Here is a 21,767-nt window from a genome sequence, read left to right on the forward strand (position 1 = left end):
GTTAGGTGGCCTGGATTCAAGTCCAACCTTTACAACGAACTCTTTATTCTTGCCATCTTAATGCAATCACTTTTTCTCTCCAGGGGCTCCTATGGTTCTCAGTTTTCTTCTCTCAACCACATATCCCATACATACTTATTTTCATCCATGTTCTTCATGCTCAGACCTACCATGGGTGCACCTCTATGTCCAAAGATGGTTGGCTTGGGCCCCAAATTCTCCTTCTCCTGAATGCAGGGAGAATAAATCCCTAGTGGCATCAAACAGAGACTTAAAAGGATAAGAAGAAAGGGTAATCCAACAGCCACTTGTAGACCTGAAAAATTTGGAAGGAAGGGGAAGTAGGTGAAAAAAGATAAAGAGGGCTGGAAAATCACCCCAAGCAAAGCAGCAGTCTGAGTAAACCTACAGTCCATGGGTTTAATTGACTGTGTACTGGCTAATTTACTTCCTATTTCTGTGACATTTCCACTTACTTTCAGGGATTTGGATATAAAAGTATAGAACTGTACAATTATAGGGCATTATTATTAAGGCTACTACTGGAACTGGAAATTGACAGAGGACTCAATTGTACAGGGGACAGATGGGGAAGGAAAGGAAGGAGAAGCGATGTTAAGGAGTAGCTTCTCAGGAGGATGAGGAGCTTGGCTGATTATAAGAAAGCCCCAGAGACTGTAAAGATCATCCCAAAACATCTGTATATTTAAGGCAGTACAGCATAGTGGAAAGAGCATTAATTGGCAGAAATCTGGGTTTAAAGCCAAGTTCTGCCACTTCCTAATTGTGTGACTAAGGACAACTTACTTAATCTCTCTGAATCTTCATTTTCTTCTGTAAAATGGGGCTGTCCTGCTGCTTATATCAACCTTACAGAGTTGTTATGACAGTGTTGACTCATAACACTCTATAAATATTATTTGCTTCCCTCTTTCCCTCCCTCCCTCCCTCCCTCTCTTTCATGCATACACACACATTCACATACAGAGCCTGTACACAATGCCTGCAATAACCAGCCATTCCCCAAGACTTAGTATTTTAGACCTCTGAGAATTTTACCCATTTGTACATTTTCAAGTTACCACCTATGCTTTAGTGACTTTCAAATCTCAGTCTCCAGCTCTAACCTCTTAACCTTGCGATTACATTACATTTCTTGAGCCTTTTTTTCTCAGAATGTGTCATCCTGTATCTTCTCATTCTAACTAAAATTTAGAAAGTAAAAAAGAAAAGAGTTGATTATTGTCCCCTTTAAGCCCTTGCCCCAGAAATACTTCCTAAAATTTGCCCTCCACATACAAGCATACATATATAAACACACAATGGCAGCACTATCTATGCAGTCTTTCTCTTGCCTGCATACCCCCACAGGTCAGAAAGGGTAATTTTACCCTTATTTTAAAAAGAGTAAAAATGAGACCCAGAGAGAAGAATGTCCTATTGGTTTATCCGTAGAGTGGTGAAAGATAATTCCATTCTCAAAACAGTTTAGTATACAGATCCAGTTCTTTTGATTCCATTACACTGGGGCAAAGAATGAAGAGGAAACCAGTGACAGAGACAGACATTTGCTGTAAGACGACTTACAGACTTCTGCTGTAAGTCCTCAGGTATGACATGGTCTCACAGGGGACTGCTTTGAGTTACTTGAATGTAACCAGAAATCTCTGCACCTAGTATTAGTTGAAACTACTAATATTTGCCAGGCGCAGTAGCTCACGCCTGTAATCCCAGCACTTTGGGAGGTCGAGGCGGGCGGATCATGAGGTCAAGAGATTGAGACCATCCTGGCCAACATGGTGAAACCCCGTCTCTACTAAAAATACAACCAGGAGTGGTGGTGCACACCTGTAATCCCAACTACTTGGGAGGCTGAGGCAGGAGAATCTCTTGAACCTGGGAGGTGGAGGTTGTAGTGAGCCGAGATTGTGCCACTGCACTCCAGCATGGCGACAGAGCAAGACTCTGTCTCAAAAAAAAAAAAAAAGAAAAGAAAAAGAAAAAAGGAAAAAAAAAGGAAAACTACTAATATTTGAAAATAAATGGAAAGAACTGTGACTTGTACCAGCACTTTGCTCAAGTAAAATTAAAACAGCTTCTACTGCGTCACCTGCCATCCATCTTCAGACAGTCAATGTACAACAATGTAAAGATCTTATTTTTCAAAAAAAAGAATCCCTCTAGAAGTTCTGTTTGGCCACAGAAATACTATGACAGGCCATTGGCCACTGTGACAGGGTAGTGAGTGAGAGCACAGGAGCGTGCCTGAGTAGCAAGCTAAATGAATTTCAACAAGGCATAGGGGCGGCTAGTTCCCAAGCTTCTGTTTTCCTGAGTGGAGTATGCAAGCTAAAGCCAGAGCTGAAGAAACAGGCAGGGTTCTGCCCTATGTGACATACCTTCTCTTTCCAAACGTGCCACGTAGATGGCCACAGGCCAGAAAAGGATAACCATCACAGTTATGCTGACCAGGTGCACGTAGGGAGCAAAGATCTGTGAGAAAGCCAAAAGTCAGGCTGGATACATCTAGACAGCTAGTGCTGGAGCTATAGGATGATTCTTACCTGCAGTGACAGCCCAGCTACCAGCCATCTTTCTTTCCAGAATTTGCATATAATGAACATTAAAATGACACACGCAAGAATCACTAGCAGAATCAGGATCTAGGGAAACAGGAAAAAAAATCTCCTGACTTGAAGCACTAGGCTTGGATCAGAACTGTCCTTAGGAATTGCATGTGTGTCTTCACAATGTCAGGGACCTTATCTGCTTCCTCATTCTTTTAATCTCACCATCCTGCAAATCCCCAGTATTAGATGGAAACAATCATTCACCTTCTTTGCTTCTGATCTTTGCTGTATAGCATGACTGGAAAAAATTACACAGCTAATTTACCATTACTAATTTACTATCTCCAGCCTCAGCTGGGTCCTAACATTGCTTGGTATCTCTTACTCAAATTCAGCGGTTGCCATCAAAGTCTTCGCTATTTCGTTAGACTTCAATTGTATACTCAATACAATTATAAGTAAATAATACTCTGTAATTGCCTTTTCAATGCCTGTTTTCCTCAACAGACTATAAGCTTCATGAAGTCAAGGATAATATTGGTATTGTTTATGATTACATCCTCAGTGTTCTGCAGAATGTCTGGCACATAGTAAGCGTCCAATAAGTATTTGTTAAACAGATGAAAAAATCTGCCTGCCAGAACACTGTATACTTCATAGAGAAAAAACATTGAGACCAAGAAGACCTAACTTTCCTACCTTCCTGCCTTTCAAATGTATAGTTTTCCTACATCTGTGCTGCCCTCTAGATAGTATTTAGCTCTCTCCTTTCCATAATCTCTACATCTAAAATAATTAAATCCATAATTAAGTCTCTCACAAAACAACCCTTTGCTGACTTCAATGATAAATTCTACCAAACATTTAAGGAAGAAATATTTCCAATCTTTAACAAACTCTTTCAGATAACAGAAAAAGAGAGAATATTTTATAATATGAGTGCAACAAAACATACCTAAATTTAACAAGGACATTATTAAAAGAACAGAAAACACATACATAGATGAAAAAATTTTAAACAACCTATTAGGAAAAACCAAATGCATCACAACACAAAAGATGAATTGCCAGACTCATTAGAATCGCAGATCTTACCCAACACCAAACTTCACTATGGATTTAAAGGATATAGGCAATCACAGGGAACAGATAAAAGATTTTCCAGTGGTTGGCTGGGAGCGGTGGCTCACATCTATGATCCCAGCCCTTTGGGAGGCTGAGGTGGGTGGATCACCTGAGGCCAGGAGTTCGAGATAAGCCTGGCCAATATGGTAAAACCTCATCTCTACTAAAAATACAAAAATTAGCCAGGCGTGATTGTGCACAACTGTAGTTCCAGCTACTCGGGAGGCTGAGGTAGGAAAATCACTTGAACCTGGGAGGCAGAGGTTGCAGTGAGCTGAGATCGCGCCACTCTGCACTCCAGCCTGGGCAACAGAGTGAGACTCTGCCAAAAAAAAAAAAGAAAAAAGAAAAAAGAAAAAATCGGGGCATGGTGGCTCACACCTGTAATCCCAGCACTTTGGGAGACCGAGGCGGGCAGATCACGAGGTCAGGAGATTGAGACCATCCTGGCTAACACGGTGAAACCCCGTCTCTGCTAAAAAAATACAAAAAAATTAGCCGGGCGTGGTGGCGGGCGCCTGTAGTCCCAGCTACTCGGGAGGCTGAGGCAGGAGAATGGCGTGAATCCAGGAGGTGGAGCTTGCAGTGAGCCGAGATAGTGCCACTGCAGTCTGGCCTGGGCGAAAGAGCTAGACTTTCATCTCGAAAAAAAAAAAAAAAAATTCGAGCAGATACGATTATGTCAAATGCAGCTACTCATACAGGGTCTTTCCTCTCCTGTATTAGTATACATTCTGTTTTTGGACTTAAAATGTAAGGTGTGTTTTGAGCAAAATATGAAGAAACGTTCCTTTACAGGAGTCATTTTGGTTATGGAGCATCATTATTTTATACTCCATTAATTATATAACTCTAGTCAGCCATGTCTTCTACCACATGAACCTATATATTCCAGGTTTGTTTACACCAAAACCAACCTAGATATATCTAGGTATATCCTGGTAGAAATTTTTGCAGATAAGGAGTTGACAAATACCTTTAGTGTGTCTACTAGGAGGTCAGGTTATTAGCATGTTTATAAGGAGTTTGGGTTGATGCCATTCGCTTCTCTCTGGGCAGCTGTAGGTAGAAGGGGAAGGGGAGGGGGGTTCTAGAACCCCCTGGTGCTAACGCTTTTCTTCCTAAATTGATTCTGAGTACAATAAAACTGAAACTCCAAGCACCACAAAATCTCCCTTACCAATAAAATCAGTCTCTCCTCACAAGTCTGATAAGCCTGGTCATTCCTGGTTTGAAGACCTGCAGACTCAACCAAGGTAGTTAAGTTCCAAGGGAATGCCAACTCTTAATAATCCCCCTGCACTTTTCATTGCCTTCAGAATCTGTGAACTAGATCCCAGAATGCCTCAGAAGATGAAGGCTTAGAAAAGAAGATTTTCCTAACTAATATTGGCAAAAATCCTGTAGAATATGTGTGGGAATGAATTCTAAGGGAAAGAGAACAAGGACAAGAGAACAGAATTTTAGATCAGACTAAATTTATTGATATGGGTGCACTTACCAGAGATTCTGGATTTCATATCCTAGAATCCAGGTATTAAGCAGTTCAAAGAGGTTCTAATTGTTTGGTTATCTGAAGCCCAGGCTCAGTGGTAGCCTATGCTCAATGAAATTGGGATGCCAGTAATTTCTTGGTATAATATAGAAGAAATAATAAAAGATTTATTAAGAAAAAGTGCTAGAACAGTATCACCTATGAGCTAACCTACTCCCTATATCGAGTTCTTTGGGAGGTCCCAGAAGACACTGGTGAGGAAAGCATCAGCATCCTTGAAAAGCACTGTGGTGGCCATCCTGTATGCCTGAAAAAAGGTGAGAGATGCTGCCAGACAGTCTTCCTGATTTCAAAGGGGGATGATGCGCTTCTGCCATAGCAGAGGCCAAGTAGCAGTACTTAACTGGCACAGGCAACATAAGCATAGTTTTTATAACAGACACAAACCTGGAATGGTAATCAGAATGTTTTCACTCCTAGGGATTCTTGGTATTGGTTAATTTATCATGGTGTCCCAAATCCAAAATAAATGTCGATGTCAATAAGTCCTATTTGTTCAGTTTTCAAATCTATATTCTTTCCCTAGAAAATCTCATGACTTCAAGCTCCATCTATTCTAATAACTCTAAATTTATATTTCCAGTTCATACTTCTCATTTGAGTAAGAGGATATTGATATGGCTTGGACCTGTGTTCCCTCCAAATCTCATGTTGAAATGTGACCACCAATACTGGAGGTGGGCATAGAGGGAGGTGTTTGGATCATGGGGACAGCTCCCTCATGAATGGCTTGGTGCTATCCTTGCAGTAATGAGTGGGTTCTCATTCTGTGAGTTCACATGAGATCTGGTTGTTTAAAAGGACCTGGCACCTCCTCCTCCTCTCTCTTGCTCCCTCTCTTGCTATGTGATATGCTGGCTCCCTGCTTGCCTTCCACCATGATTGTATGCTTCCTGAGGCCCTCACCAGGACCAGATGCCAGTGCTATGTTTCCTTTACAGCCTACAGAACCATGAGCCAAAATACACTTCTTTTCTTTATAAATTACCCAATCTCAGGTATTCCTTTACTAGCAATGCAAATGGACTAATTCAAGACTTAAAGGGACCACTCAAGAGTCTGAAATGTTTCTGGATTTGGGAAAATACAAGGAATTGTATCAACACTATGCCTGATGTTCCCACTCATATTTGGGAGCTAAAAAAGTTGATCTCATGGAAGTAGAGAATAGAATGATAGTTACCAAGGGCTGGGAAGGGTGGGTCAGAGTGGGAGAAATGAAGAGGGGTTGGTTAATGAGAACACACCATTAGATAGAAAGAATAAGTTCTAATGTTTGATAGTACAGTAAGGTGACTACCGTTAGCAATAATTTATAATATAAATAGCTTCAAAATAGTTCAAAAAATAGTTTCAAAACAGCTAGAAGAGTTGAAATGTTCCTAACATGAAGAAATGATAAATGCTTGAGATGATGGATATCCTAAGTACCCTGATTTGAGCATTATACATTGTAGGCATATATCAAAATTATCACATGGATCCCACAAATATGTCCAATTACTGGTATCAATTTTTTTAAAACATGCCCAAAAAAGTATACAAAAAAGCAAGAGGCTGTCACTGGAGCTGTTCAAGCCCATGGGAGAACAAAACAAGGATGCTGTATCGGAAATACGCTACATGCCTGTAGATGGTGGGGCCAAGCTGACTGTCCTCTGGGGACCAGATATAGACCCTGTGAAAGAAATCATGCTGGTGTTATTTTAAAGATATCCAAATTCAAGAGAGGGTCAAAAGGACTTCAAAAAAGAAATTTCAGGGCGCTGCAGGAAGACAGGCATTGACTCCACCAAGAGAGTTACAGTCAAGGCTCTCAGTAGGGTTTCTGAAAACACACATAGAAAAAGTTTACAGGAAAAGAAGCAACTGTACATTTACCTAGAAATCAACCCCGATTCCCTTCTCCCCTCTCCTTGTGAGACTGTGCTCTTTTCTCCATCTCCTCTTCCCCTGGACCCCACTCAGGCGGAAAAGAGGTAAAAGGACCACCATGCCCTCTCTGCCGCTATGGGCTTCAGGCTTGGATCAGGCCCAAATAGGGGAGGGGAAACATTTTAAGGTTAATAAAATTGGAGCTTAGGTTATTACAATGAACTGAAAATTTTAATCACTGAAATGAGAGTATTCCTGTGACTAAAAAGTACTGGGAAATTAATGGAATGAGTGCCTAAGATTTTACTGGAATGGGAAGAACAGGGTCACAGATTGAGTTTAATAGGAAACAGTGAGAATAAGAGTTTGGGTTCAGCTCGGGTTCAGTTCCTTCCATAAATCAGTTGCAACGTTATTTAATTATTTCAGTTAAAATGGTGTAAGTAAATCTCTTCTCTCCAAGGAGAACAGTAACAGAGAGGGTAACCCATATGCAAAACTGAGTACACCAAGGAGCATGTTTAGGCCTGGCCTAAGGTTCAGTCCTGGTCTAAGGTTTCCTATGTGGACTCTGATGTCCTACCTTATGACACAAGTGCAGGTATAGTTCAATCCCTTCCCAAAGCAACAAAAATCCAAGTAACTGCAAAAGCAAAGAAAAAGAGAGTTAATTTGAAATCACCAAGTTGCCACCCAAAGCACTGTTCCTATAGCTCCAAATTCTGTTCACAGTCCGGTAGTACACTCACTTCTTGCTATACCTGTACTTTATTTAGCCTCTGGGAGTTTTCCATGCTGTTTGCCTGAAAAAGCTCCCTCTCCCGATGCCACAGACTCTTCAAAGCCAGTTCAAATCTCGCCTCCTGTTTATAACTTCCATCTGCAACCTCAGGAAGAATTCCGTGTTATCTCCTCTAAGATTTCATAACAATTACCACACTGATACTCTTCCTGAGCTCCTGCCCATTTCTTTTCCCTGTGAGGAACCTTCTTCCTGGTATTACTCAGACTCACTTGTAAGAGAAGAAACGTCAGGAGGCAGCCCTTCCAAGGACTCTTGCTGTCCAAGGACAACAGGGCTGTTGTTACAACTGTCAAACCACTGTTGTTAACACTGGTATAGATTCAATAAATCTTGGATTTTAATCTAAATCTAGCCAGTCACCAAGTCAGTGTAAAGATAGAAATTGAAAACTGGAGTCCTCAGATGCCTAGGATATTAATGATAATTTGATGTGTAAGGCACTTACCTCTTTATCAAAATAATTTCATGTATATTTCATTTGTTCTTTACTTAGCCCTATATTATACCATTAAATATTATTATCATTCTCATTTGAAAAAAAAATGAAACTGAGGTCAGAAGAGTTACATGCCTTGACCAAGGTTACATAGTAACCTAAAGATAGAACTAGAAATAGAATCCAGGTACCCCTTCTTTTTCACTATTGTTGTCATTGTATGTATCCAAAAAGAGGTAGGGTAGAGTAGAAAGTTTGTTAAAATATATTGTTTTATGGGACACTAGAATTCATTCCCCTCTTAGAACCTAACTATACCATTTCATGTTTATTGTGCATAAAAGCGGCACAATTCAGTAGTCAGAGTTTGGCCCAGAGCACATCCTTCATCTACATTTTCCTCCTGTAAAAAAAAAAAAAGTTTCTAATTGGTCTCTCTGCCTATAGCCACCCTCCAAACCAAAACATCGAGAATAATTTTCCTAAAATAGAAAACTGATTTATATCAAATGTCTTAGCCTTTCTTTCCAGGCCTTCCAAAATCTCACAAACCTATCTTTTCAGCCATGTTTTCCCATTATTCTTTTTTTTTTTGAGACGGAGTCTTGCTGTATTGCCCAGGCTGGAGTGCAGTGTGGCTCTATCTCGGCTGACTGCAAGCTCCGCCTCCCAGGTTCACGCCATTTTCCTACCTCAGCCTCCTGAGGAGCTGGGACTACAAGTGCCCGCCACCACGCTTGGTTAATTTTTTTTTATATATTTTTAGTAGAGACGGGGTTTCACCGGGTTTAGTCAGGTTGGTCTCGATCTCCTGACCTTGTGATCCAACTGCCTTGGACTCCCAAAGTGCTGGGATTACAGGCAGGAGCCACCGCACCCGGCCCCCCATTATTCTTCACTATGCCCTACATACTAACAGAACTGACCTTTCCTTCTCAGCAAGATATCCTATATTTTTCTGTCTTGCTTAGTCATGAAGCTCCCTCAGCCCACAATGTTCTTCCTCATTACCATATCTATATGTCCAAATCTAACATTCCTTTAAGATCCCACTCCAGTGACAAGGAATAGTTGTAACTTATATCTCACACCTACCTCCATGAAGTGCACTGCATGAAAACAGAAAGTGCTTAGTTTTTATTGATCTCCGTATACTCAGCACTTCTCACAATGTTCTGCTCATATAGTAATAAGTTTTTTTGAAAGAAAAAGTTCGTGCAAATAGCAACAGATTTGGGGCTAGGTTCTTCTGTATCAGACAAGAATTCAATAGAGAAAGGAATGGTGAAATCAGAGAAAGTTATCTGCCCTATGTATAAATGGGCACTGCAAAACTCTGTCTAAAGTTATCCTCCCATTTCCACAGACTTTTCTCTTACCTGGCATAAATTTCTCACACTAAGAGACACTACTATGTTAGGTAACAGAAACAAGGCCACACTATTGCCAAAAGGCTTTTGCTAAAATGTGCTTTGCATCTGGGCTAGGTGACTAGCATTTGTCCATCAGAACAAGTTTAATAAACTAGCAAATTTTTATAAGGCCCAGAAAGACTGATTTTCAGAAGATGGGACATGAGATGAGTAAAGATACTGCTGATGTGAAGCTATGGGTATCTAAAATGACAATATTGAGGGAACCACAGGATAGGGTATAAAACAAGGAAATAGAAAAAGGATGTTCTGTTACACTTTCAAAGGGCCAAACTGGCAAGACACATCCTCTAACAGAATAGGCTTTCCTTCCACATCCTATTCCTTGTGCCTAAAATTCAACTAGCTAATGTAAACCCCAACTCTACTAAGACAAGAATGAACTTGGGTTCTGAGAGCCCCCAGTACCAACTGGATACTATACCACAGGCAGGAACACCTCATCAGGCTACTCAGGAAGGGAGTGGAAGAAATGAGAAGCATTACTCACCAACAGCAATGAAGAGTAGGCAGTCAGGATCCCAGCTAAACTCAGAATAAAAATAGACCAGAAAAACCAGTATCCTGTTCCTAGAAAAGTGACCCTGAAAAAAAATGTGTTTCAGTTCTTAAAATACTGCAGAAATCAGTAGCATCTGTGTCAAGGATAGGGACAGAACCAGACTAGATAAGGCATAAGAAAATGTAGGGAGATAAAAAGAGAAACAGTGTGTGAACAGCAGTTTTTGCGGGTACTTATATGAGGAGTTTTAAAGTTGTGTTCTGTAGGCAATTGGGGATGTTCATGGGGTTTGTAAACACAGTAGGATTTTAAGTTATTTAGAATACATATTTAAAAATTATGTCCTCTTTTAGAAAAATAATATAATACAGAAATTTGGGAATACCGGAAGAGAAACAACATATCCCATAAGTTTACCACCTGAACAAAACTAATACTTTACACTTTGGCAGGCTCCTTGTCCACATGCATATACATTTTTGGACATCATTGCAATCACAGCCACCATATTAAAAAAAAGCCCCAATTTTTCTGTTCCTAATGTAGCATATGAGAGAAAATTGCTAATGATTTGTTAGGAGAAACAATGTTATACTTGGTCTAGGTATTACACATCAAATAAATTTGAATCTTCATGTCAAGAAAACAGAAATTTCCTCCTCTCTGTACAAAACCTGGAGAAATTATATTTTTTAAGATGCAAACTACAGGCTAGTGAACAAAAAACTACATTAATAAGAATTATAAAGGAAATTCTCTTGGACAAGGGCTGTGAGATAAACTAGGAAGAAACAAACAGGCAAACAGCCTTACTAACAAAGGTATCCCAGATCAAGACACTGGGAAGAGTGCTCTGTAGAAGATGAGCTCACAATCAGGAATCAGAAAACATGTAAGGGATGTCAACAAATGAACCCTATGAAGCCAACAAATAGAAAAACTTGGACCCAAGAAAACATAATTAATAGAACCATCAGAAAAGAGCCACAAAATAAATATATTTAAGATCTTCCATAACGTAAAGGAATGATTCACATCCATGAAACAAGAATAGGGTGTTTTAACCCAAGCACAATTTTTTGATGTTATCAAAACAATCAAACAGAGATCTTGAAAAAACATTTTTGAAATTAAAAAAACATGAAATCTGGCCTTAATAGCACTCTAGATGTAGTCAAAGAATTAATGAGTTTAACCAAATCGAGATACTGACTTTGCTTTCCAAGTAACAAAGAAAACAATGTTTGTCATTTCATGGTACTCCTCTTTCTTCTAATCATCTTACTGGTCACATTGATATTGTATTTTAATCTCTTTCAACCTAAAAGGTTTTCTTTTGGATGCCCGATCACATGTAAATATTACTATTAGTTTGGTTTACTTCAAAGCCCTCTTACCAAACTCAGGTGAAGTTCCCACCCCCCAGCTATGGATTATAGGCAAAAGAAGAACCGTGATTTGGCTTTTCCTCTCTCTCCCTCCACTTCTTCCCATCCCAGTAAGTAACTGTACTTACTGTTGGTGGTGGTAGTGGTGTGAAAAAAGGGAGTGAAAAGAGTGAGAAGGAGTTTGCTTATGTGACTGCCTGAACATCAGTGGGAATTGAAAAAGGAAGTCTCTTTTCTTGGCCATCACTTCTTTAAGCTGGGAATATACAATGCTGATGACTATGCAGTAGGCCTACTCTACATGAATGTGTCCAAGTTAGGCTTCTTCTGATTTAGCATTTTTAAGCAGTTTTCTCTCTGCTCTGGACTATTGTGTTACATCCCGCTAGCAGCATAATCACATCTCCATTTTGGATGTAGGCCTACTCACTCAACCAAGACAGCTTTATTGTGGCAGCCTAGTCAATGCAACCTACTCATGTAAAATCCATATTTTCTGTTATCGTTATAACAGAATGTTTAAAGAAACTTTCAAGGACCCCTTCCCTGCTTTCTCACAGCTGTAAGATGCAGCTTTCTTGCACTTTTCCCCAATACATATTGCAATGTTTTATATCGGCATCATCAACTGTCAGCTGACAGTAACTCTAGATGAGGAAAAAAGACACATTGATGGTGGAGGCCCTAGGAACCCTCGCATAGTGAGAAATGGAGAAACAACACACACAGAGGGGAAAAGAGAGAAGTTACAGTTACCCTACCAAAAAATTCTGCTCTTTCTAGCTAAGGGGAACAACTAGAAAAGCTAGACAAAATGTTCTGAAAAATCTAAATGAAAGCATCAGACATCTACCAGACACTGAAGAACTATGGAGCCAAGATCCAAACAAGGAAGGAAATCCAGAGATAGTGCAGCATTTGGGGTAATTTTTCTCTAGAATTGGCTGAGGTACAGGAAGCTCTTAGAAACTTCACAGGGCTACAGGGGAGAAGGTAACCTTGTAAACATAATACACTTTGATTTGGAACTTCCAGGGTTATATCCTAGGAGAAAGCACAAACTTTCCCAGTTTGTGATTTGTGGGGGAATGAATCCTAGCTTTGAAGCATCTAAATGTGTGAACCGACATTATGCTCTCCCTAGGTACTGGCTTGATGGTATACACAGCTCAGGCCTCTCCTCTTCCTAACCGTCACCTTCTATGGGACACCTAGGGGTTATTTTTTATACAGAGAAAAAAAGATTCTAGATGAAAGATCAGAGGTGCATGATAAAATGAAGAGTAATAAAAAAGTAAATATATAGGTAAATGTAAAAGAATATTAACTATACAAAACAACAATAATGTCATCTGTGGTTGGAAAAGTATGTAGGATTAAAATATATGATGAGAATAGCTTATAACTCAGAAGGAGGTAAATGAAGTTAAGGTGTTTCAAGATCCTCGTATTATCCAGGAAAAGGTTAAAATACTAATATAAGACTTTGGTGAGTCAAGATTACATGTTGCAATTTCCAGGGCAGGTACAAAAAAGACTGCAAGAGTCAGTAGGAGAGAAAATATGGGTATTCCTTCCAAGTTAATAGAGGGAAAAATAAAGTAATAAAAAATACTTAATATAAAGTAAGGCAAGAAAAGAGGAAAAAAGAACACAGGGCTGGGTGCGGTAGTTCACACCTGCAATCCCAGCAATTTGGGAGATCGAGGTGGGCAGATCATTTGAGTTCAGGAGTTTGAGACCAGCCTGGGCAACATGGCAAAACCCTGTCTCCATTAAAAAAAAAAAAAAATTAGCTAGGTGTGGTGGTTTGCACCTGCAGTCCTAGCTACTTGGGAGGCTGAAGTGGGAGGATCAGTCAAGCTTGGGAGGCAGAGGCTGCAATAAGCCAAGATCACACCACTGCACTCCAGCCTGGGCAACAGAGTGAGACCCTGCCTCAAAAACAAAACAAAACCCACAGAACTGATAGGACAACAGCATTAGGAAGAATACGGATGTAAGCTCAAATAAAATATATTAGTGATATATTAGTACAGAGCTATTTTTTATTTGGAACATAAAGACAAATATTGCCAAACTGGATTTGAAAAACCCAACCACATGCTATTTATAAGAGAAACTTCCAAAACATGAGCTATAGAAAGGTTAAAAAAATAAAGGATGGAAAAGATAAACCATGCAAATCTAGTATAGCTATATTAGTTATTATACGAAATAGTCTTCAAGTTAAAAACATATGAAGAAAATGAAAGACTATGCTGCAACTTTGCACTAGGATTGAAGACTTCATTGGTACTCAGACTTGTGCCTGATTTACAACACTGTATCCTGGCAGACGAAATTCACAAATTGGGGATGGTTGCAAGGAAGATCATGGAAGCTAGCCAGTAAGCATCTCAGTCTTGGGAACAATGGTGAGGGTTCCAAGCCATGCTTGTGGTCAATGCAAAAGCCTGTTGTGAGGAATATTTCTATAAAATGCCTGGAAGAGCAATTCCAAAAAGTGGCTAGGGACCAATGCTTGACTGAGGCACTGTCTAATGAAAGTAATAATGGCCAGAGTGACCAGTGTCATTTTGATGACCAGAGTTTCTTCTTACCACCACCAAGCTATTTTTGCTATCTTGTGGTAAGCCCCAGAACTTTGATACCACTCAAGGGATGGGGAGAGAGGCAGAAAGATTTGGATATTAGACTTTGCATAAACCTTGTCAACTATGGATCTCAGAGCTGGTATTTTAAAATTTATAAATATGAATAAATTATACCATAGCATTTATATTTTAAATTGAAATACAATTTCTGTGAAATAATTCAGAACCAGCCCATAAAGAAAACTGCAGATGAACCAGTGAGAAGGCTAACTGAAAATCCCCAATGAATAAGTAAGCAAAGGAAAATAAATTTTAAAAGAAAAGAAATTAGTTAAATAAACTTGTTCTGAAACGAAATGATTCAAATTAAAACAAAAAAATTTCATCGAGAAAAAATATGCAATATGAGAATATTTAATGCTACCATATACCTCTGTTTTAAATAGAAATTGCTATAACCTTTTGAGAAAGTACTTTGGCAATAGACATAATAAATTTTTTTTTTTTTTTTTTTTTTTTTTTTTTTTTTTTTTTTTGAGTCAGGGTCTGGCTCTGTCACCCAGGCTGGATTGCAGTGGCACAATCTTGGCTCACTGCAACCTCTGCCTCCCAGGCCCAAGGGATCCTCCCACCTCAGCCTTCTAAGTAGCTGGGACTACAGGCACACACCACCATGCCTGGCTAATTTGGGGGCATAATGAATTTTAACAACGTTTATTCTTCTTGACTCAATAATGCCATTTATGGGAATCTATTCTAGGAACATTAGTCAGAATACAAAGATTTCTCTGCATTACTAGTTTATAAAAACGAGAAAATTGGACACACATATAATGCCTAACAATTAAAATGGCTAAGTGTATTATAGCATCTGTCATGAAATATTTTAAACCATTTTAAATGATGTTCATTAGGAGTTTAAAATTTTGTTAAAATGTTTGTTATTTTAAGTGAAAAGAAAAGCAAAATTATGTATACAACATGAACATAATAGAAAATCAGCATAGAAAATATATCGAGTGATTATCTCTCAAGAATGGGACTAGGCAGATACTATATTTCTAACTTTTTGGACTTTACACATAAAATAACAAACCATGTTTTACTTCTATAAAAAAAAAAAAACTATATTCCATTTTAAAAGCCCCATATCCAAACAGATCCTTCTTCCCCATATACCAAATAACAAGATTTGCAGTAAGGTTAGCAGACATCAAGCCAGAAAAACTAGAAGGGCTGGGGACATTCCAGAGTAGGAGTTTAGCCATGAAAGAGTGCTGGGAAGGGATACGTGTCACTGTGTGCAGAATCCTAGGAAGCCTCCTAAGAACAGTAGGGAGAGGAAGTGGGTATAGGAGCAGCAGAGAAGGTGGGGTTCAGGGATAGAGATCATGAAGACCAACTAGTGTCGGCATCAGTAACTCAAAGAGACTAAAGAAAAGATACCAGGGAATCATTATCTGAGTAGAAGGACTGTGGATATTGGAAGCATGAAAGCTTCCCACTGAGCCAGATTTAGTCTGAGACTGAGCACAGTGGAAGAAAGTATAACAAGTTAGGGTGCTAAGCATCCTACCCCTGCCCCAGAGGCAGGCCTCTCACCCACAAGCTGTGGAAAGCCCAGTTTTGTCCGCCTTCCCTACTATATCACCAGATCTTTTCAGCCTGAGGTAGAATCCAGGTAGTTACAGACCAAAATGCCCTTACACAAATGAAACGACAAAAAGTGAAACTCACCAGTCAAAGTTAAAGTATTCATTGGATGTTTCTATCCACAGGAACAGCAACATCAGAGATAAGACAAATGAAATTACCAGGCACGGGCAAAATAATTGCTCTTTCTGGGAAGAGAAAAAAGAAATCTAACTTAGCTTCATTTATCCTTATTACCTCAGCAGTTTCTGTATACACTTGCCAAACTACCTTTCCTTGTGTTCCCCACCTCAGGTATAAGTTGCACTGCCATGCATCACCCTCCTGAGGCTGGAGTGACCACTCTCTTCTTGTTACCCCTACCAAATCCTGTATATGCCTATTTACAACCTTTCTTACACTGAACTGGAATTATGCGTTTATGTTTTATCTGATGCTACACTGTTTCTTCTTTGAGGAAAACGAACATCTCTGTATTACCAATACATAGTATAGTTTCTTGAATGCAGCTGGCTTTTAACAATCATCTGTTGAATTAATCTGCCTCTCCAGCTACCAGATGTTTTGTTCAGTAATTAATTTACTGATTCATTCATCATTAATGAGTTCATTTAGTCATCAATCTACCCCATTGGAGAAGAAAGGGGGAATCGGAGTTAAAGAATAATTTTTTTTAAGTAGCTATTTTGTTCTAGTAAAATGCTAAGGATTTCACAAGCTACTTTCATTTTATTTATTTCTCATTAGAGCCATATGAGTTAGGCATCAATCTCATTTTTGCACAAGAAAGCTCAGAGAGGTCAAATAATTGATTCAAGATCACACAGCTAAGAAGTAGCAGGGGCAGGACTAGAACCCAGATCTGTGTAAGCTCAAAGCCAAAATGGAGGTTATCATTATGGAGGAGGTACTGCTTTCTCTGAAGGCAAAGAAGTCTCCCTGTGTTAGTTTTGTGCCTTTCAATACATCCTCCACACAATCAAATAATCATTCCAAACCACAGCTCAGACTACTTCATCAGCTTAAAGTCTTTGGGGATTCTTTATTCCCAATGGCAGAGGTCAAATTCTTAAAACCACACAACATTGGACCCATCTCCCTCTCTAGCTTCTTTTCCCCTCACTTCTTCTTTCATATCCTCTCCTTCATCTAAAATAAACCTTATATCAATCTCCAAACTCACTATGCCCTTTGACTTCTCCTCCAATACCAATTCTTTCACCATCCCCAATTCTCTACCTATCCAATTCTTAATCACCCTTCACCTTTTAAAAGGTGGCCCTCCCCTTGGTATGTGCCTGTGCACATGCACATACAGTTACAGCACTTCTCTCACTATATTGAGATTGTGTGTGTGTACTTATCTTTCCCCATAGTAGACTGAATTCCTTGAGAGCAGGAAGCATGCCTGAAGCACTTGTATTATCCCCAGTGACTCGCATAGAGGCCAAATATCTGGGCAGGAAAGATACAGTGGGGACAGAAGAACATTCCTGCCTACTCCAGGGAAACCTCCCATTTCCTACCCCTTTCCTTGTGTTCCCCACTTCAGGTATAAGAAATTAATTATCCAATAGGTCTGATTCTGGGACCCTAGTTGGGCCATGTTCACAAATAAGTAAAGGTACATGATTTTGCTCTTCTGTTCTCATTTCAGTGTGCTGATAATTTAATCATTTATACCATGTAGCTCACCAAAGGGTTCCAACATATGGCTTACAAATAGAGGCCCTAAAAGAGGCTAGTCCATATGCCACCACTCAGTCTTACTAGAGCTCTTCCTTAGGGAAAATCACCACTAGCTTGACCAATTATGAATGAGCACCTTGTTTCTCACTTGCTATTTTTTTCTCCCGAGAAGAGAAATTCACAGAGGAGAGCAAATTACAATTCAGGCATCCCCGTAATCCCTAACCAAAAACATCTAATTGCACCCAAACATCACTTTTTCTTCAAGATTTCACTGAATGAATAAATGCAAAAGTGAATTAATGAATAAACATAAAAGAGGTAGTAAGGAAAAGTAAAGAATAAAAGTGAAAAATGAAGTGAAGGAAAGAAATGAAGAAAGCAAGTACATGTTTTAAGTTTAATCTTGGTGCAATACTTTTATGGAAGAAATGGAGCCCTAGCATCCCCAGTCCTGGAGACCGTAAAAAGCCCTTATGGGGCCAGCGGTCAGCCTATGTTCCCCACATCTGAGAAAACGCAGTCCAGCTCCTTATCAGTTTGTACCCAAGTGCAGCAACAAAATCCAACTTTAGTTTTTTCCCATTGTCTGAATTTCCAAAGGCAACTATAGCAGCCTGTAAGGAAGGTGACATAGCACTGGTGGTTGAAGATGCGTGGAATCCATGGATTAAGTTTTTTTGGTTTTCCTGTCTTATTCCTCTTGTGCTCAATCCTGTTGACCTTCTTAAACATGATTCACCCTTTGGCTGAAAGACAAATAAAATAATCAGGATCTAGTGTAACTCCCCTTAATGTACCTTATCCCATCATTCTACAGAAAATTTTATCAAAGAGAGATGAATTTTTAAAAAACTGTTTATAATCAAAGATAATACAGTGGATTTGGGGCAGAAAAATAGAGCTTCTTCCTACCTTTCTCACTAACTTGTTGAGTGTTTACTGTGATCACTGCATCACTCTAGGTTTAGTTTTCACACCTCTAAAATGGGACAATATTCCCTGTCCTCACCACCTAATACATGCTGAAAAAATCCAATGAGATAATATATACAAATGTGCTTCTCAAATTGCAATATGCTGCTGAAATAACTTGAGACGTTAAAGGCATGGGTGAGGTACATGAAAATACCATCCTTGACTAATAAGTGACTCAGATACACAGCTGGCTGCTTCTTCCCTTTCTCTCCTCTCCCATATGGAATCAGTTAGGGTTAGCTTCAATTATGAATGATGGAATCTTCAAAACAACAATGGCTGAAATGTGACAAGCTTATTTTTCCTTTGCCAACAAAAAATATTTCAGAGATAGAACCAAATATGTAGTATGTGGCTTCACAACAGCATTAAGAACACAGGCACCCACCACAACCTGCACCTGTGTACATCATCAAGGAGCCTGAGGACAGGCCAACATCACCTGGCACCATTACCAGCACCAATGCCTACCCACATGTGCCACCTGGGGACCTACAGACTGACCCACCCATCCTACTGCTGTCACTGCTAGCACCAGTGCATGTCACCTGGGAGACCAAAGATTGGCCCCCTAACACTACTGCCATCACTGACACCACACATGCTGCCCAGGGCTCCAGGGTCCCACCTGCCTGCCCAGCACACTGCTAACACTGCCAGTACCCAAGCAAGCCACCTAGAGACCTAAAAACTGGCCTTCCTAGACCGCTAACACCAGTGCCTGTGTACACTGGCCAGGGGTCCAAGGACAGGAACAATCGGCCTGCCATCACCACCACTGGGGCCTGAGGATTGGCCTGCCTGATGTCCCCATTCCCAGCAAAGCCTCACTGCAGCCTGTGCTAACAACCACAGCCTAAACCACTGAGAAAATCATAGACACTACTGACACTGATTACAGTCAAAGAAATCCTAGGGAGACTATACTACTGCATGAACCCAAAATAAAAACTAAAGTGCCCCACCCAACCAAGTCTATAGATACATCTACAAGAAAAAAAAAATCTTCCCCTATGAAAGCCAACCCAAAAAATTATAAAAAGCAACTGTTACAGCAGATGTGCAGATATCAACATAAGGACACAAAAAACATGAAAAAGCAAGGAAACATGACAACTTCAAAGTAATATAATAATTCTCCAGCAAGAGATTCCAATGCAAAAGAAATGTGTGAAATGCCTACAAAGAAATTAAAATAACAATATTAAATATACCCAATGAGATACAAGAGAGCACAGATAAATAATACAAAGAAATCAGAAAAACAATTCAGAATCTGAATGAGATAATTCAATATGGAGATATTATTTCAGAACCTGAAGACAAGTCATTTGAAGTAACCCAGTAAGGTGAAAGAAACAGAAGGAGGGGAGGGGAGAAAGAAAGAGAAGGAAGGAAGGAAGGAAGGAAGGAAGGAAGGAAGGAAGGAAGGAAGGAAGGAAGGAAGGAAGGAAGGAAGGAAGGAAGGGCATGGTGGCTCACACCCAGCACCTTGGGAGGCCAAGGTGGACGGATCATTTGAGGTCAGGAGCTCGAGACCACCTTGGCCAACATGATGAAACCCTGTCTTTACTAAAAATACAAAAATTAGCCATGCGTGGTAGTGCATGTCTATAACCACAGCTACTTGGGAGACTGAGGCAGGAGAATTGCTTGAACCTGGAAGGTGGAGGTTGCAGTGAGCTGAGATTGCACCACTGCGCTCCAGCCTGGGTGACAGAGCAAGATTCCATCTCAAAAAAGAAAGAAAGCAGGCAGGCAGGGAAGGAAGGAGGGAGCAAGGGAGGGGAGGGAAAGAGAGAGAGAAGGAGGGAGGCAAGGAAGGGAGGGAGGGAGGGGAAGGAAAGGAGGGAATAAAGAAACCCTACATGACATTTTGAAAACCATTAAGTGACCAAGTACTCAAATTTTGGATATTCCAGAAGAAGAGGTGGGGAAAAGCATAGAAAACCTATTTAATAAAATAATCACCGAAAACTTCCCAAGTCTAACAAGGGATTCAGACATCCAGAGAGTGGAAGCTCAAAGATCCCCAAATAGATTCAACCCAAAAAGGTCTTTTCCAAGGCACTTTATAGTCAAACTGCCAAAAGTCAAAGAGAATTCCAAAAACAAGAGAAAAGCATCAAGTCACATATAAGAGAAATCAATCAGACTAATAGTGGATTTCTCAGTAGAAATCTTACACGATAGGAGAGGATGGAGTAAAAGAAAAACTTTTCTTTCCAAGTGCTAAAAGAAAACAAAGACCAAATGGACCTAACAGATATATACAGAACATTTACATCCAACAATTACAGAATACACACTCTTCCCATCGGCATATAAAACATTCTCCAGGATAGACTACATGTTAGGCCACAAAACAAGTCTAAACAGATTTGTAAAAATCTAAATCACATTAAGTATCTTTTCTGACCAAAATGGAAAACAAAAATAGAAATCAGTAACGAGAAATGTTTGAAACTGTAAAAATACATGGAAATTATTTTAACAATATGGTCCTGATTGACCACTGGTCAATGAAGAAATTAAGAAAAAAATTTTTTGAAACAAATGAAATGAAAAACACATACTAAAACCTATGTGATACAACTAGAGGAATGCTGAGAGGGAAGCTTATACCAATAAACATCTACATCAAAAGCAGAAAAGATTTCAAATAAGTAACTATGCACCTCAAGGAACTAGAAAACGAAGAACACACCAAACCCCTTCTATTTTTCAATAGAAGACATACAAATAGCCAACAGGTATATGAAAAAATGTTCAATATCACTAATAATCAGGGAAATGTAAATCAACAGCACAGTGAGATGTTATCTTACCCCTGTTAGAAGGGCTATTATCAAAAAGAAAAAAAATCAAGAAGGTGGCAAAGACAAAGGGCATTCTTACACACTGTTGGTGGGAACATAAATTAGTACAGGCCATAAAAAACAATATGGAGATTTCTCAAAAAATTAAAATATTGTGGTAACCATATGATCCAGCAATTCCACCACCTGGTAGTTATCCAAAGAAAGGAAATCAGTTTATCAAAGGGATACCTGCACCCCTATGTTTATTGCAGGACTGTGCACAATTGCAAAGATATAGAACCACCCCAAGTGTCCATCAATGGACAAACGGATAAAGAAAATGAGCTTATATATACAATA

General features: G+C 39.6%; 1 protein-coding gene across 8 annotated transcripts in view; it reads right to left on the reverse strand.

The window, feature by feature from the left end:
* GDPD4 (glycerophosphodiester phosphodiesterase domain containing 4) overlaps positions 1-21,767 on the reverse strand; it is an 84,677-nt gene that overhangs the window by 52,758 nt on the left and 10,152 nt on the right. For 3 of the 8 annotated variants that reach the window (XM_017893584.1, XM_017893582.1, XM_017893583.1), the window contains exons 2-9: positions 18,175-18,377; positions 16,024-16,127; positions 10,290-10,383; positions 7,709-7,768; positions 2,565-2,663; positions 2,400-2,493; positions 1,128-1,205; positions 171-316 (exon numbers count right to left, since the gene is read on the reverse strand). In XM_017893584.1, coding sequence (XP_017749073.1) covers positions 171-316; positions 1,128-1,205; positions 2,400-2,493; positions 2,565-2,663; positions 7,709-7,768; positions 10,290-10,383; positions 16,024-16,127; positions 18,175-18,363 — 864 coding nt within the window. In that variant the 5' untranslated portion in view covers positions 18,364-18,377. The remainder of the gene's footprint in view (positions 1-170; positions 317-1,127; positions 1,206-2,399; positions 2,494-2,564; positions 2,664-7,708; positions 7,769-10,289; positions 10,384-16,023; positions 16,128-18,174; positions 18,378-21,767) is intronic. The other 5 variants (XM_017893589.1, XM_017893585.1, XM_017893587.1 and 2 more) reach the window with 5 other exon arrangements.

The sequence above is a fragment of the Rhinopithecus bieti genome, unplaced genomic scaffold (assembly GCF_001698545.2).
Source record: "Rhinopithecus bieti isolate Rb0 unplaced genomic scaffold, ASM169854v2 scaffold_23868, whole genome shotgun sequence".
Classification (NCBI taxonomy): domain Eukaryota; kingdom Metazoa; phylum Chordata; class Mammalia; order Primates; family Cercopithecidae; genus Rhinopithecus; species Rhinopithecus bieti.